At 42.8% G+C, this 13,779-nt stretch overlaps 1 protein-coding gene across 11 annotated transcripts in view; it reads right to left on the bottom strand.

Annotated features, from left to right (window-relative positions):
* The window catches only part of SENP6 (SUMO specific peptidase 6), a 373,212-nt gene that overhangs the window by 167,441 nt on the left and 191,992 nt on the right, over positions 1–13,779 (bottom strand). For all 11 annotated transcript variants that reach the window (XM_033935430.1, XM_033935428.1, XM_033935423.1 and 8 more), the window contains one exon: positions 4,448–4,618. In XM_033935430.1, coding sequence (XP_033791321.1) covers positions 4,448–4,618 — 171 coding nt within the window. The remainder of the gene's footprint in view (positions 1–4,447; positions 4,619–13,779) is intronic.

Here is a 13,779-nt window from a genome sequence, read left to right on the forward strand (position 1 = left end):
ATATTATGCCCTCTCATTCCAGAGCTTACTTTCAAATGAAAGAGATTTGCCTAATGCACATTTATTTCACACAAAGGGGCATTAAAAAAAAAAATAAATGTCCAAGTCCAACTTGGACGTTTCCAGCTGAACGTCTAAAGTTGAAAGAACAAAAATGGCCATTTTCGAATGATTTTTTATTTTTTTTTTTTTAGAAAGTCTACTTAAACATCTTGGCCACAGGGACATCTAACTTTATACCAAATTTTCAATCAGAAAAACATCCATGTTGAAAATGTCCTAATCCTGACCATTTGGACATGGGTGGGATCAGCATAGTAATGGAGTGTCCACAAAGACATCCCAACAGAGTAATGAGACACTTTAGAGGGTACTGCTATGAACTTCACATAAAAGGTGCCAGATATATACCTCACCATAAGCCCCCCCAAACCAACTACACCTTCCTGTGTACCACCCCAATACCCCTATAGCTGCAGGTGGCACCTATATGGCAGTATAGTAGGGTTTGGATGGGCTCATACTTAATACCATAAATGTTGTAGTTAAGAGTGTCTTATGGGTCTAGGTTCTCCTCTCTTTAGTTTACTAGCCCACCCACAAGGCTACTTAAGAAACCTGTGTGCTGCTCTACTAAACTTCCCTATACCAGATGCTGCTGTTCCAGAGCCAGGTATGTACCTTTATGTTCTCATTTTTGAGTGGTAGAAGGGGGTCAGTGAGCACCGGGGAAGTGTGTGGGTGTCCTATCTTGATGCAGTAGGAGCAGTTGAAATTTATTATGAGATTAGATATCCTGAAGATTCATTTATGATGCTAGGTGAAATGTTGTGATTGCCGTGTTAGTCCACTCTTCAAGGTATTATGTAGAAACTAGTATTTTAGGCCGTTACATTAACGGGTGCTAGAATATATGTCTGTCTGTATTTATTTCCGTCTCTCTCTCTGTCCTGCTGTCTTTCTTTCTGTCTGTCTCTCTCCCTGGCCCCCTTTGTCTGTCTGTCTTTCTGTGTCTCTCCCTGTCCCTGTATCTTTCTTCTTTTCTTTCTGTCTTCCTTCCTCCCGCTGGTGGTAGAATATATGTCTGTCTTTCTTTCTGTCTCTCTCCCTCCCTGGCCCCCTTTGTCTGTCTGTCTTTCTGTCTCTCTCCCTCCCTGGCCCCCTTTGTCTGTCTGTCTTTCTGTCTCTCTCCCTGCCCCTGTGTCTTTCTTCCTATCTCCTTCCCTACTTCCCTGTCCAGCAGCCGCAGCATTCCCTCTCCCTCCATTTACCGCGAGAGGAGCCTGCACGGACCTAACAGTCCAAGCCCCCAGCAGTGTAACTTCCCGGTGGCTCCTCTCACAATCGCCGTCTTCTCCGACGCAGGAGCGGCTCGTGAGAGGAGCCGCTGCAGCGTCTTTGAATTTAAAAAAAGAAACTTCGACCCTGCTTCATGCTCGGCCGCCGCAGCCTGCAGCCACCACAGCCTACAGCCGCTGCGGCCGACATCGCCTTCTTCAGCCTCGAAATCCCAATGGGACTGCTCTACCTCATCCTCTGTGTTGGTAAAGGATTCGGTAACTCTTTCCCTTTGTCTTGTGATCAACAGAAGACTTATCATGCCTTTTCTTATTTTCTCTCTTGCCTTAACTGCAGCCGGCAGTGCTGGTGGGGGTGGAGGGTTTTCAAAGGTTCAGCGACGGCGGTGCTGGGGGGGTTTGAAAAGCCATCGATCGTGAAGTATGCCGCCTGCATACTTCATGGCCGACGGCTTTTCACGACTTTAAAAACTTAGCTGCTCCTACTGTTCGCCTTGGCAGGAGAGAGAGATTCGCGCGCATGTGCACTCCTACCTGAGGTGCCCTACATCTCACGGAAAACGGACGCACACAGTTGGGAGTGCGCATGAGCGACTTAGTCTTTTATTATATTAGATAAAACAAAAACTTAATGGAAAGAAAATAATACTTTTTTATTGGACTAACTTAATATAGTTTATGATTAGCTTTCAAAGGTAACCCCTTCTTCCTCTGATCTGAGAAAGAAGGGGTTATCTTCGAAAGCTAATGATAAACTACATTAAGTTAGTCCAATATAAAAGTATTATTAAAGCTGGCTATAGTTTCCAAGTTTCTAAGTTTATTCAGAATTTCTTATACTGCTTAATCATATTTCTAAGCGGGGGTACAATAATAATAAAATTTGTACAACATTCAACAAACATAGAACAAGGTTAAAAAACATTACAGTATTTTTCTTATTATCAACTGGGGAAAATTTAGTAAAAACGAAGACTTATAATACAGACAGACAAAAACAAGAGGAAAAAAGGGAGGAACTACAAAACGCAAAGAAAAGAAAATAAGTAAGAGAGGGTTGGGTAAAACTGCAGATAAACTGTGCGACTTAGACCTTATAAGGGCCATTATGAATCATAAGCATCAAGGAACAAAATGAATCATCAAAAACTAAATATAAAAAAAGGATAACATTAGAGTTTTGTGAAGAAAAAGTTACCTTTGAACAAGCTATTTTAGCTACAATTCAGAAACATGTTTTAGTGCTGTATTCACCTGCCTCAACTCAGTTTTTCAGATTTTTGGCAGAGTTAGATTATTATCAAGATGTTTGAAATATCTAGCAAATTTAATGATCCCTATACAGTACAATTAAGTTTAGTGGGGAATTATTTTTTCACATGGGTTACATGGGTATTCCATAAATACATAAGTAATAATTTAAAAGCAGTTATGTGTTTACCTTTGTATAAATACAGCATTACATTTTGTTTAAAAATCAAAATTCATTCAGCATGACACATATGAAGTGACAGGAGAAATCAAGAGGGAGGAAATCTTCACATCTGTGCAACAGTTATATCATTGTTGCAGGACTACACAGTGCTACAACCTATTTTGCTAACTAGGAATACAGTTAACCCTACAACTCCCTATCCCAAGTAAGGCCTTTACCTTCAGAGGGGCAGATGTTCAAAAGCATACCATTTGAGTAAGATGTAGCCAGTCTAGCTTTTTGAGTTATTTCAGCCTCCAATGCTCAAAAGAGTTCTTGGTGGCTTTTACTGATAGCGGTAGCAGCCACTGAGAATCCTAGGCAAATGCATTACAAGGAGCTCACTAGTACAGTAAAACCTTGGATTGTGAGTAACTTGGTGTGTGCTTTGCAAGAGAAGCAAAACATTTTATAAAATTTTAACTTGATCAATGAGCATTGTCTTGCAATATGAACACGTCAACGCACGCCACGTACACAAGTATGCACAACATACGTGCGGCGCATCGCTGAGCACACCTGAACTCAGCACAAGAATCGCAAGTGAGAACAATATAGGCGTGACACATGCACAACAGTACAGTATTTTGTATTAAAGTTTTTTGGGTTGTGGAACAAATCGTCTGAGTTTCCATTATTTCCTATGGGGAAATTTGATTTGATATAAGAGTGCTTTGAATTACAAGCACGCTTCCGGAACGAATTATGCTCACAAACCAAGGTTTTACTGTATTAAAATGAGCACTCCATGTAATGCAAAGGAGTAAACACTTTTAAGTAAACCTCTTAAGGTGCAAACTTTTTCGGTAGGCTGGAGCTATTGGTAGCTTCAGCAGGAGCATTTTTCTTGAATTTAGACACTGTTTTGTGTGCGTGTGGTCCCCCACCTGAACTACAGCCTCAGCACCCTGAGGTTGTGGATTCAAATACCAAGCTGTTCCTTGTGACCCTGGGCAAGTCACTCAATCCCCCATTGCCCCAGGTACATTATTAGGAAGAGTGTGAGCCCACCGGGACAGATAGGGAAATATGTTTGAGTACCTGAATGTAAACCACTTAGACTATAAGTGGTATATAAATACTAAAATAAATAAATAAAATGTCTTTGTAAACTGCTCTGAATTGACTCCACAGTCATTAGTTTAGGCTTCCAATAAAGATTTTCATTGTCCTAACACTATGGGCTCTTTTTACAAAGCTGCGCTAGGGCTTTAATGTGCGCTGAATTGCCGCGCAAACTAGACCTTAACGCCAGCATTGAGCTTGCGTTAGTTCTAGCCGCGTAGCGTACGCTAAAATCCTGCGTGCGCTAAAAACACTAAATAAAAGTAAAAGGAGCCCTATGTTATGCTCTTATTTAAACAAGAGTTATGATGAACTAGTACAAATAAAAGTGTGTGTATAAAGAATAGTTCACTTGTCAGGTTCAGCAAGTGGTTTCTACAATTAAACAGAGAAACCTACAATCAATCATACAGAATAAAAATGCAAGATTAAAATCCCAACAAAATTTTTTAGTGGCTTTGAATCAGTCTAGAAAAAGATTCTCTCTCTCTTCACCATCGTAAACCAAAAAATAAAGGAAAGGAAACATGGTTAGCTGCTTTATCTCTAAATTAAGTAGATATTAACACTGATATTAAGTAGTTGAGTGTGACTGTCAAAAATTACTTACAATTACAGGCTCTTTCACCATCCTTCTTAATGTTCCTATTCGAATGCTTCGACAGTTCAGAATAACGCTTTCATATGTATTTAAAGAACTTAAATGTCCAGGTTTAACTGAAGTTTCTAGAGGTGCAATTTTGCGACGTTTTGTTGTTGTGCTAGGAACAGTGTTGCCAAACTGAAAGACATATTAAAGAATTAGATCAATACATAAAAACAGACAGACAAACACTTCTATTAATGAACAGAATACTACAAAACTGTGCCTGTAAATATTATGTGCTTTGTGCATGTCATTTTACTTTCAGAACTATTCTAGTGCAATCTTCTTTCTTTCTTTATCAAGTTTGTTTTATTAGGTTCCAGACCATCTATGCTAATGAAGCTATACAGTCAACTGTGGAGTTCTACACTATTGACAGCTGTGATCAGGCAGGGCAGAAATGCGGGAGTGGGCATGAAAAACATACAGTACAAAAAGTGTCAAGATAAAGTTACACAAACAGATCCTTGGCCAAAAATAAAGCTTACAACAGTGCTTATCCTATTTTCTGTGTTCACAGTCCCAATTACCACAGCCACAGGAAACTGCTGTTGCTCCTGGCCCTCCTACAGCATTGCACCTAACGCTGCCGTTGTCCCCTACCTTCCATGGAGCACGTGCAGACCCAATTACAGTATAAACTCACTTAGAGGTGCAGGTTGAGGTCTTTTATTATGCCTACCCAGGTCATTACCTCCAAATGCACATTTTGTAACCCTATTTGGAATTGTGACCTACAGTTTGGAAGATGTAGCTTGCAACACTAAAACCAAAAAAGTAGGTAGGTTAATTAATGATGTTGGTGACACTCAAGACAGCATAAAAAAGATGTCAATATGTTTCACAAATCAACATAAATACATAGGAGTAGCCACAATCGGTCAAACTGATGGTCAATTCATCTAGCCCAGTACCTTGCTTCCAACAGTGGTCAATCAAGTCACAGAAACATAGCAGAATCCTAGATAGTTACCAATATCTTGAGACCTCCTGGAAAAGATCTTGCTCAGACTACCTATTGTGCCTCTGGAACAAACTACCTATCTGAATAAGATCATTAGAAGGTCTACGGAACATCAGGAAGGCAGTAAAAACTCACCTCTTTTCTTGACCCTCTATGAGTGCACAAACCCAAATTTCCTGAACCTCCACTGTCTCAAGTCTCAAATGCTGATGTGCTTCGTCCTACTGTGCCATGTGCACTTTGTATTACCTATCATATAATGCTCTACTGAACCAAGTCCCCTCCGGTGGTATAATGCAGGGTTTCTCAACCTGCGATATGCGTACCCTAGGTGGTACGTGGACTGCCTGTTGAGGGTACGCGGGTGGACCATCACCCGTCCCCTCGTTCCATTTAATTATCCACTGCTGCAGCTCTGGGAAGGGCCAGGTGCATGCACCAATTGTATGCCGCCAGCCCACAAGCCTTCCCTTCAACGTCAATTCTGACGTTGGAGAGAAGGTCTGGGCCAATCGCTGCTTGGCTGGCTCGGACCTTCTCCCCGATGTCAAAATTGACGTCGGGGGGAAGGCTTATTGGCCGGTGGCGTGCAATCGCTGCATGCACCTCGCCCTTTCCTTCCTGGAGTTGCAGCAGGGGATAATTAAATGTGGATGGTGAGCGGACCAGGAGGGAGGAAGAATCGGTAGCAGGTCAGCTTGGGGGCAAGCAGGCTTCGGCATGGGTCAGCTTTGGGGGAGGGAGGAAGGGGGTGGGACAAAGACTGGAAGGCAATGAGGGGGAGGGGGCATGAACTCGGGACATAGGAATGAGGGAGGGAGAGAGGAAGGGGCACTATCCTGGGTCATAGGAAGGAGGGATGGAGGGAATAGAAAGGGACAATTGTTGGGCCTAAGTGTGTGAGTGAGAGAGAAAGAGATGGTACACATGGGGACTGAAGAGGAAAATTGGGCATAGAGAGGAGTGAGGTAGAGATACATGGGGAATAGAAGGATGAGAGGGAGAAATGTTGGATATAGTGGTGGAAAGGGAACAGAGGGATAGATTGAAGGGGATGCAAGGGGGAGGAAGGTTGGGCATAGTGATAGAGGGATAGATGTGGCATGGTGTTGGAGAGGGGTGATAGAAAGAGAAATGGGCAATGGTGAAAATTGATCTGGGAGATGAGAGAGGAAGAAAAGTTGGACTCATGGAGGGGGAGAGAGACAGAAATGTTGGTTGAGGAATGGAATGAATTCTGGAGGAGAGAAAAGGAAGCATGCAGGAGGCATAAAGAAAGAAAAATAAATATTGGATGCACAGTCAGAAGGAAGTGCAACTAGAGACTCATGAAATCACCAGACAACAAAGGTAGGAATCAATTTAGTGATCAAAATGTGTCAGTTTTGAGCATTTATATCTGCTTCCTATATTTTGCACTATATTTGCCTATTTTTCTATAGTTGTTAATGAGGTTACATTGCATATTTTAAAGTCATCTGCCTTGACATCTTTGAAAACCTCCCGAATATAAATAATTAACATTTTATCTGCATAGTGTGCTTTGTGGTTACCATTATGTATTAATAAGATTATATTGTGTGTATATGAAAAATGGATGGAAGAAATTGCATTACATTAGTATTATTATTATGGAGTGGAGTCAGAGGTGGAGTTTGGGGTGGAGTTTGAGCGGGGGTACTCGGTTGGCATTTGTTAGGTTGGCTTGAAAAGGTTAAGAAACACTGGTATAATGTATAGCCTCTACTGCAGGGGTGCCCAATACGTCAATCGCGATCGACCAGTCGATCGCTCAGGCAACCCCAGTTGATTGCAGAGCCGGGTTCCCTTCTGTTTTTTTTTCCCCTCCTGATTGGTCCACCTCTTGAAGAACACAGGCCAAAAATCAGCTCGTTCAGTCCCCACCACCCTCCAGGCCGCCGCTGCTGGTGGAGGAGGAAGAGGAATCCTCGGTGCAGAGCAGGCGGCAGAGGGGCGTAAAGCGCTCTTGTCCTTCTGGCAGTGGACATGCTTGAAGGAGCGGGGAAGGGAGTCAGGTTTAGGTAGCAATCGGGAGGGGTGCTGGTTGTGGAGCCGCTGGCTGGGGACTTGTTGATGTAGTCCGCACAGGGCAGCTTGCCCTCGTTGCTCTCCACGGAGAGTTTGGGGTTGGCCCCATTGATCCACATCTTGCTGTAGCCATCGGGCGAGCAGCTGCCGCTGGGCGACATCCGGCTTTCTCTCTGGCCTCCCAGTACTTTAGCAATTCTTGCAGATTGCCATTGGCCTCAGGAGCTGTCTTCCCTCTGCCGCAGTCCCGCCCCTCCTCTGAGTCAGAGGCAGGATCGGGGCAGAGGGAAGACAGCTCCTGAGGCCTATGGCAACCTGCAAGGATTGCTACAGTACCAGCGATCCTCTCTGCAGGCTGCTCCCTGCAGGAATTAGGTAAATGGATGTGGGAGGGCAGGGAGGAACACGCAGGCCTTCCGGGGGGAAGGGGGGGGAGGGGGCAGGCCTTCAAGGGATAGTGCAGGTCTTCAGGGGAGAATATGCAGGCCTTCAGGAGGGAATGTGCAGGCCTTTGGGGGTGCAGACCTTCAGGGGTGGGGTGCAAGCCTTCGGGGCTCTGGTGTAGAAATACAGATGGAGGGAGGGAAGGGGGGTTCAAAGAGACGTGCATGGCCTTCCTTCCTCCCCCCGAAGCCTAACTGCCTTCCCCCAAGCCAACCTGCCACCGATTCCGCCTCTCGCAACTCACCCGCTGCCTGCAGCCGCTGCTAGCTGAATCCATTTAACACACACACCCCTGCTGCTGCCGCAACTCCAAAGGGGCCAGGCGTGTGCAGCGATTGCACCCGCTGGTCCATAAGCTTCCCTCGACATCAATTCTGATGGAGCTTGGCGGTGTGCAATCGCTGCACCGCCTGGCTCTTTTGGAGTTGCGGCAGCGAGCGGAATTAATTAGAGCCAGCAGGTGAGTCGCAAACAGGCAAGCACCAACAGCAGCAACACCACTGCCGCTTGCACTCATTGTAGCAGCGCATCGGGCCCATCCTTTAATCTGGCCCTGGATACGCGGGAGGCTAGGGGAGAAGCCGGAAACCAGCACTTCCCGACTGACCCTTCCCCCTCTAAAGCAGTGGCCGGCCAGCAAGAGGCAGCGCTGCCACTTCTGCTTTAGGGGGCGAGGGGGGAGGATCAGTAAGCGAATTGGAAGGCCTATTTTTTTTTTTGTTTGTTTTGAATCGATTCACCCGAAGTGAATCAGTGAATCGATTTGAATCGTGAATTGGGCACCCATTCAGCACAAACCTAGCATGAATTAGGGGCATAAGAGACTGAGAACTCCATCCCTGCCAGTTTTGCGGCAAAACGAGGTGATCCGGAGCTTCTGGAGAACTTTGAAAAAAAAATAATTGGGAAATCTAAGATGGCCACTGCGGCAGCATTTTGACACCATAAAACAGCTCTAAAACACTAAAATAAAATGACCTCCCCCCACCCCAAACCCTAGCTATTTTAGAGGTGGGGATCAGGGGACAGGTATAAACCATTAAATTTAACATTTACAGACTCCCCCCACCCAATTTTCTTCATAGGATATAACAGTCTTATTCACTGTGAACTGTGGTGGTCATCTGGGGTTAAAGGGAGGACAGCAGTCTCAGTGATTAGGTGATGGCTCAAACATAAACAGCGATCCTAATCTTTGAGGCATTTTTGGGCCTAAAAATCTTGATTTATATTTGAGTATATATGATATATATCTAAAAGTACCTTAATCACAACATGACAGCAAGCTGATATTTCTATTAAACTGATCAAGTAAAATGAAGGCTTCAATACAATTATGATACTGTGTAATTCTCATTTGTTTATCTTTTGTATAGAATAGATTCTTAACATAATTTTTTATATATCACAATACCTTAAGAGTTCTATGCGGTCTTAAGTGCCCTGGTTCCCTCCTCCCCCATGCAGATTACTCAGCAGTTTGTATGGATACAAGAAATCAGTTGGCTTGTGTGAAAAACATAGGCTTTTTTTTATAGTCATTCTGGTTAAATATCTAGCAGCGGTCAGTGTTCTTTTGGCCACCACTGGCATTATCCCCAGATTTTCAATGTTGGGTCATGTCTAGGCATATGTAGCTGGATAATACTTATGTGGTTAAGTATGCAGCACTTAAACAAATAAGGTGAACTGCGTAAAGAGAGTACTGCATTTTATGGGACAATTTATGTTGTTAAAGGTTGAATAACTGTTTCTATTTGATGGGACAAACAGGTGGGAGTACTAGAGTTATGCTCAAACGATAGATACTCCAGGGAGGAAGGGTTCTTGAGTAGGCAAACTAGTTGGGAGGGAGAGTTCTTGAGTGGGAGGGAGGGTTCTTGAGTGGGCAGACTTGGGCCGTCGGCCCTTTTCTGCTGTCATACTCTATGTGTCTATGTTTACTTAATAGCTAACTGCTGAATTTGACACAGAATCACCCACAAATTAGCTGGCTTCATGCTACCTGGATCGGTAGCATGGAATGTTGCTACTCTTTGGGTTTTTGCCAGGTACTAGTGACCTGGATTGGCCACTGTGAGAACAGGCTACAGGGCTTGATGGACCATTGGTTTGGCCCAGTAAGGCTATTCTTATGTTATGAACATTCAGCAGCACTAACCAGTTAAGTGCCCAAACAAGTGATTAAACAGCCAGATCTTCTCTTGGCCATTTAAATCTCGTTGTATATCAACTTCTGTGTCTTTTCCCCTGTCTTCTAGAGCCTGGTACCTATTTTTGAGGATAGTATGCCACTTTTGTGTTTTCTTGCCACCAACATTAGAATCACTTGTGAAGTTACATTTTAAGAACACAAGAATATAAGTATTGCCATACTGAGACAGATCAAAGGTCCATCAAGACCAGTATCCTGTTTCCAGCAATGGCCATTCCAGGTCACAAATACCTGGCAAAATCCCAAAACCGTAAAGATTTTATGCTGCTTATCTCAGAAAGAAGCAGTGGATTTTCCCCAATTCCAGCTTAATAATTGCTTACGGACATTTCCTTTAGGAACTTGTCCAGATCTTTTTTAAACCCTGTTAAACTAACTGTGTTTACCACATTATCTGGCAATGCATGAGTTTAATTATATGTTGCGTGAAAAAATATTTTCTCTGATTTAATTTTACTACTTAGTAGCTTCATTGCATATCCACTAGTCCACTGTTCTTCAACCAATGGTCCGTGGACTGGTGCCGGTCCACAGAAATTTCCTGCCGGTCCACAGGGCCAGCATGTGCATCAGACCCAAAACAGTGTTCTTCAACCGCCGGTCCACGATGCGATAGATGCAGCGTTATCTTTGAGCCAGCTCCCTCTTCCTCACTGATTCAGTGCACAAAGCCACGGGTAGTGGCTCCTATGCGCGTCCTGTGCCTGAACCAGAAGCCTTTTCTTTGACGTTGCAACATCAGAGGGAAGATTTCCAGATGAGGCACAGGACGCGCAAGGAGCCGCTGCCCATAGCTTTGTGCACTGCATCAGTGAGTGTTCCGCCACTAATTTCTGTCAAATGGGATGATCAGTGACACTCAGAAAAGCACACAGACAATATAAAAGCATAAACAATAACCCTTTATTATACATATATAAATATGAATATAAGCATAAAAAACATCACCGTAATCCCAGGCAACGACCTGCAACGACCAGCCTTCACAATTGGGAATCCTTGCAATTGATAGGTGGGTGGACCCGGGAGACTATCCCTTTAGGCGTCTTTTGGATTCTGTTCCTGGAGACGTCTTGGATTCTCATGTTAGGGGCAGAGTTCTGTTCTTATATAGTTCATAGTAATACAGCTGATCCTGCAGTAATCAGCATCCTTCACTACGATTCAGGCACACCCGATCCTGGTCTTTTGTTCTGGTGTTTTGACAACACCCAGGTCAGGATGTCAGAAGGAGGTGTGGCAGAAAACCGGCTTCCCATCTGGTTTCACTCTTCCTTTGATGTTGTTTGGGCAATACTCAGGTCAAGGAGGTCAGAATGTCAGATAAGCAGACTTGTGGATTCATGTCAGTAGTATGCTGAGTTTCAGTTACCCCCCTGGCCAGTCCCTTTGATGTTGTTTTGGTAACACTCAGGTCAAGGAGGTCAGAATGTCAGTTTACTGTCCTTTGATGTTGTCAAGGTAACACTAAGGTTAAGGAGGTTAGATAAGCAGACTTGAGGAGACATGTCACGTAGTATGCTGAGTTCATTTACCCCCGGGCCCTAGGCATAACAGTGAGGAAGAGAGAGCCGGCCTGAAGATAACACCAGGGGCAGCATAAAATGACCAGGTGGGAGCAGACCAGAAGGTTAAGGCATAGCATGGAGGGAGATAACAAAGGTAGGGGGGAATGATTTTATTTTTGAATTTAGTGATTGAATTATGTCAATTTTGAGAATTTACATCTGCTGTCAGTGTGCTTTGTGTAGTTTAATTTTGTGGTTAACCATTATGTGTTGTTAATAAAATTATATTGTGTATCTGTGAAAAATGAAAGGAAAAAATAGTGTTACAATTAGTACTATTATAGGGGCGAGGTCTGGGGTGGAGATTGGGTAGAGATGGGCGGGGTTTGGTCCACGACTTAGGCCAGTGTTCTTCAACAGCCGGTCCACAGACTGATGCCGGTCCACAAAATAATTCTTTTATTTCTGACGGTCCATAGGTGTAAAAAGGTTGAAGAACACTGCACTAGTCCTTGTATTTTTGAAGAGAGCAAACATGCAATTCACATTCATTTCCACTCCACTAAGTATTACAATGAGACCTAAATCTTTTTACTGGGTGGCAATTAATAATGTGGAACCTTGTATCAAGTAGCTATAGTTTAGGGTTCTCTTCCTTACATATATCACTTTGCACCTACTAACATTTAAATGTCATCTGCCATTTGGATGCCCAGTCTCATAAGTCCTCTTTACATTTCTCACAATCCTCTTGTGATTAAACAAGTTTGAATAATTTTGTGTCACCAGCAAATTTAATCACCTCACTTCTTATTCCTGTTTCCAGATATTTACAAATATGTTTAAAAGCAGTGGTCCCAGCCCAGACCCCCATTTACCCTTCTCCATTGAGAATACTGACCATTTAACCCTACTTTGTTTTCTTTTTTAAAAATATCTTTATTCATTTTTAAATCAAATAGCCAGAACAAAAAAATATATCATAAATAATTCCAATATAGCACTGTAATATCTAACACATAAAATCTAATAGTATAAAAATCCCCACCCACCTTTCATCAATTTCCCATCAAGCATACATTATACTATATTATGCAATTTATCATAACATAACTTTTTTAATTTCACTCCAAATCCACCCACCACCACTTGGGTGTGCTAAATAATCTTTTAATCAGTTTTTAATCCACAACAGGACACTGCATTCCATCACATATCTTTTAAATGCCTTCTGAAAATCCAAATACACAATTAACCAGCTCACCTTTATCCATATATTTATTCACACCTTCAAAGTAATGTAGTAAACTGGTGAGTGAGGCAAGATTTTCTTTGATTAAAACGGGTTTGCTAATTTAACCCTTTATTTGGCATTGTTGCTCAGAAGCAAGATGTGTTTCTATGGCTTTTATGGGAGATTTGCATCTCCAAATGCCTTACTTGGACTGTTGCTCTCGTTCAACATCAAATTACATAAAGCAGCAGTTTCACCAACTGCCAATTAAAGGGTTAATTTATCTCAAGTGGCACCAATCAGTAAAAGCCTCAGTACAAAACAAGGTCCATGTATGAAGGTCACAATCTGATGTAGCAATTCTTCTGACAGTTTTGTCCAAAATTTATGAGCCCACAAACTTGGTATACGGAGCCAAAAGCCAAACATACTGGAGACAGTTTCACAACTTATTTTTAGAAAACTGTGGAACAGAAATGTTGACTTGATACAAAGTTAAATGGTCTTATATATTTACAATAATATTTAACTTTTTTTATGCACCATCATTATAACTGTGAAAGACATTTTTAAGCTTTCTTGAGTGTCAATAGTACCATGTTTGAGCACACATTTCCTTACATTATACACCTTACTTTTGACCAAGGATCTGTTTTATTTGCTGTATTAATGCTTTCCTTGCATTTTAAGGTTTTCATTTGGGGGTGGGGGTGGAGTGGATATTTGGAATCCGCCTAGAAATGCTGATACAGCGGAAAGCACAGTTACTTACCTTAACAGGTGTTATCCGGTGACAGTAGGCAGATATTCTCACATGTGGGTGACGTCATCCACGGAGTCCGATATGGACAGTACTAAAGTGTACTGGCAGTTTAATCTTTG

Source organism: Geotrypetes seraphini, chromosome 3 (assembly GCF_902459505.1).
Source record: "Geotrypetes seraphini chromosome 3, aGeoSer1.1, whole genome shotgun sequence".
NCBI classification, from domain to species: domain Eukaryota; kingdom Metazoa; phylum Chordata; class Amphibia; order Gymnophiona; family Dermophiidae; genus Geotrypetes; species Geotrypetes seraphini.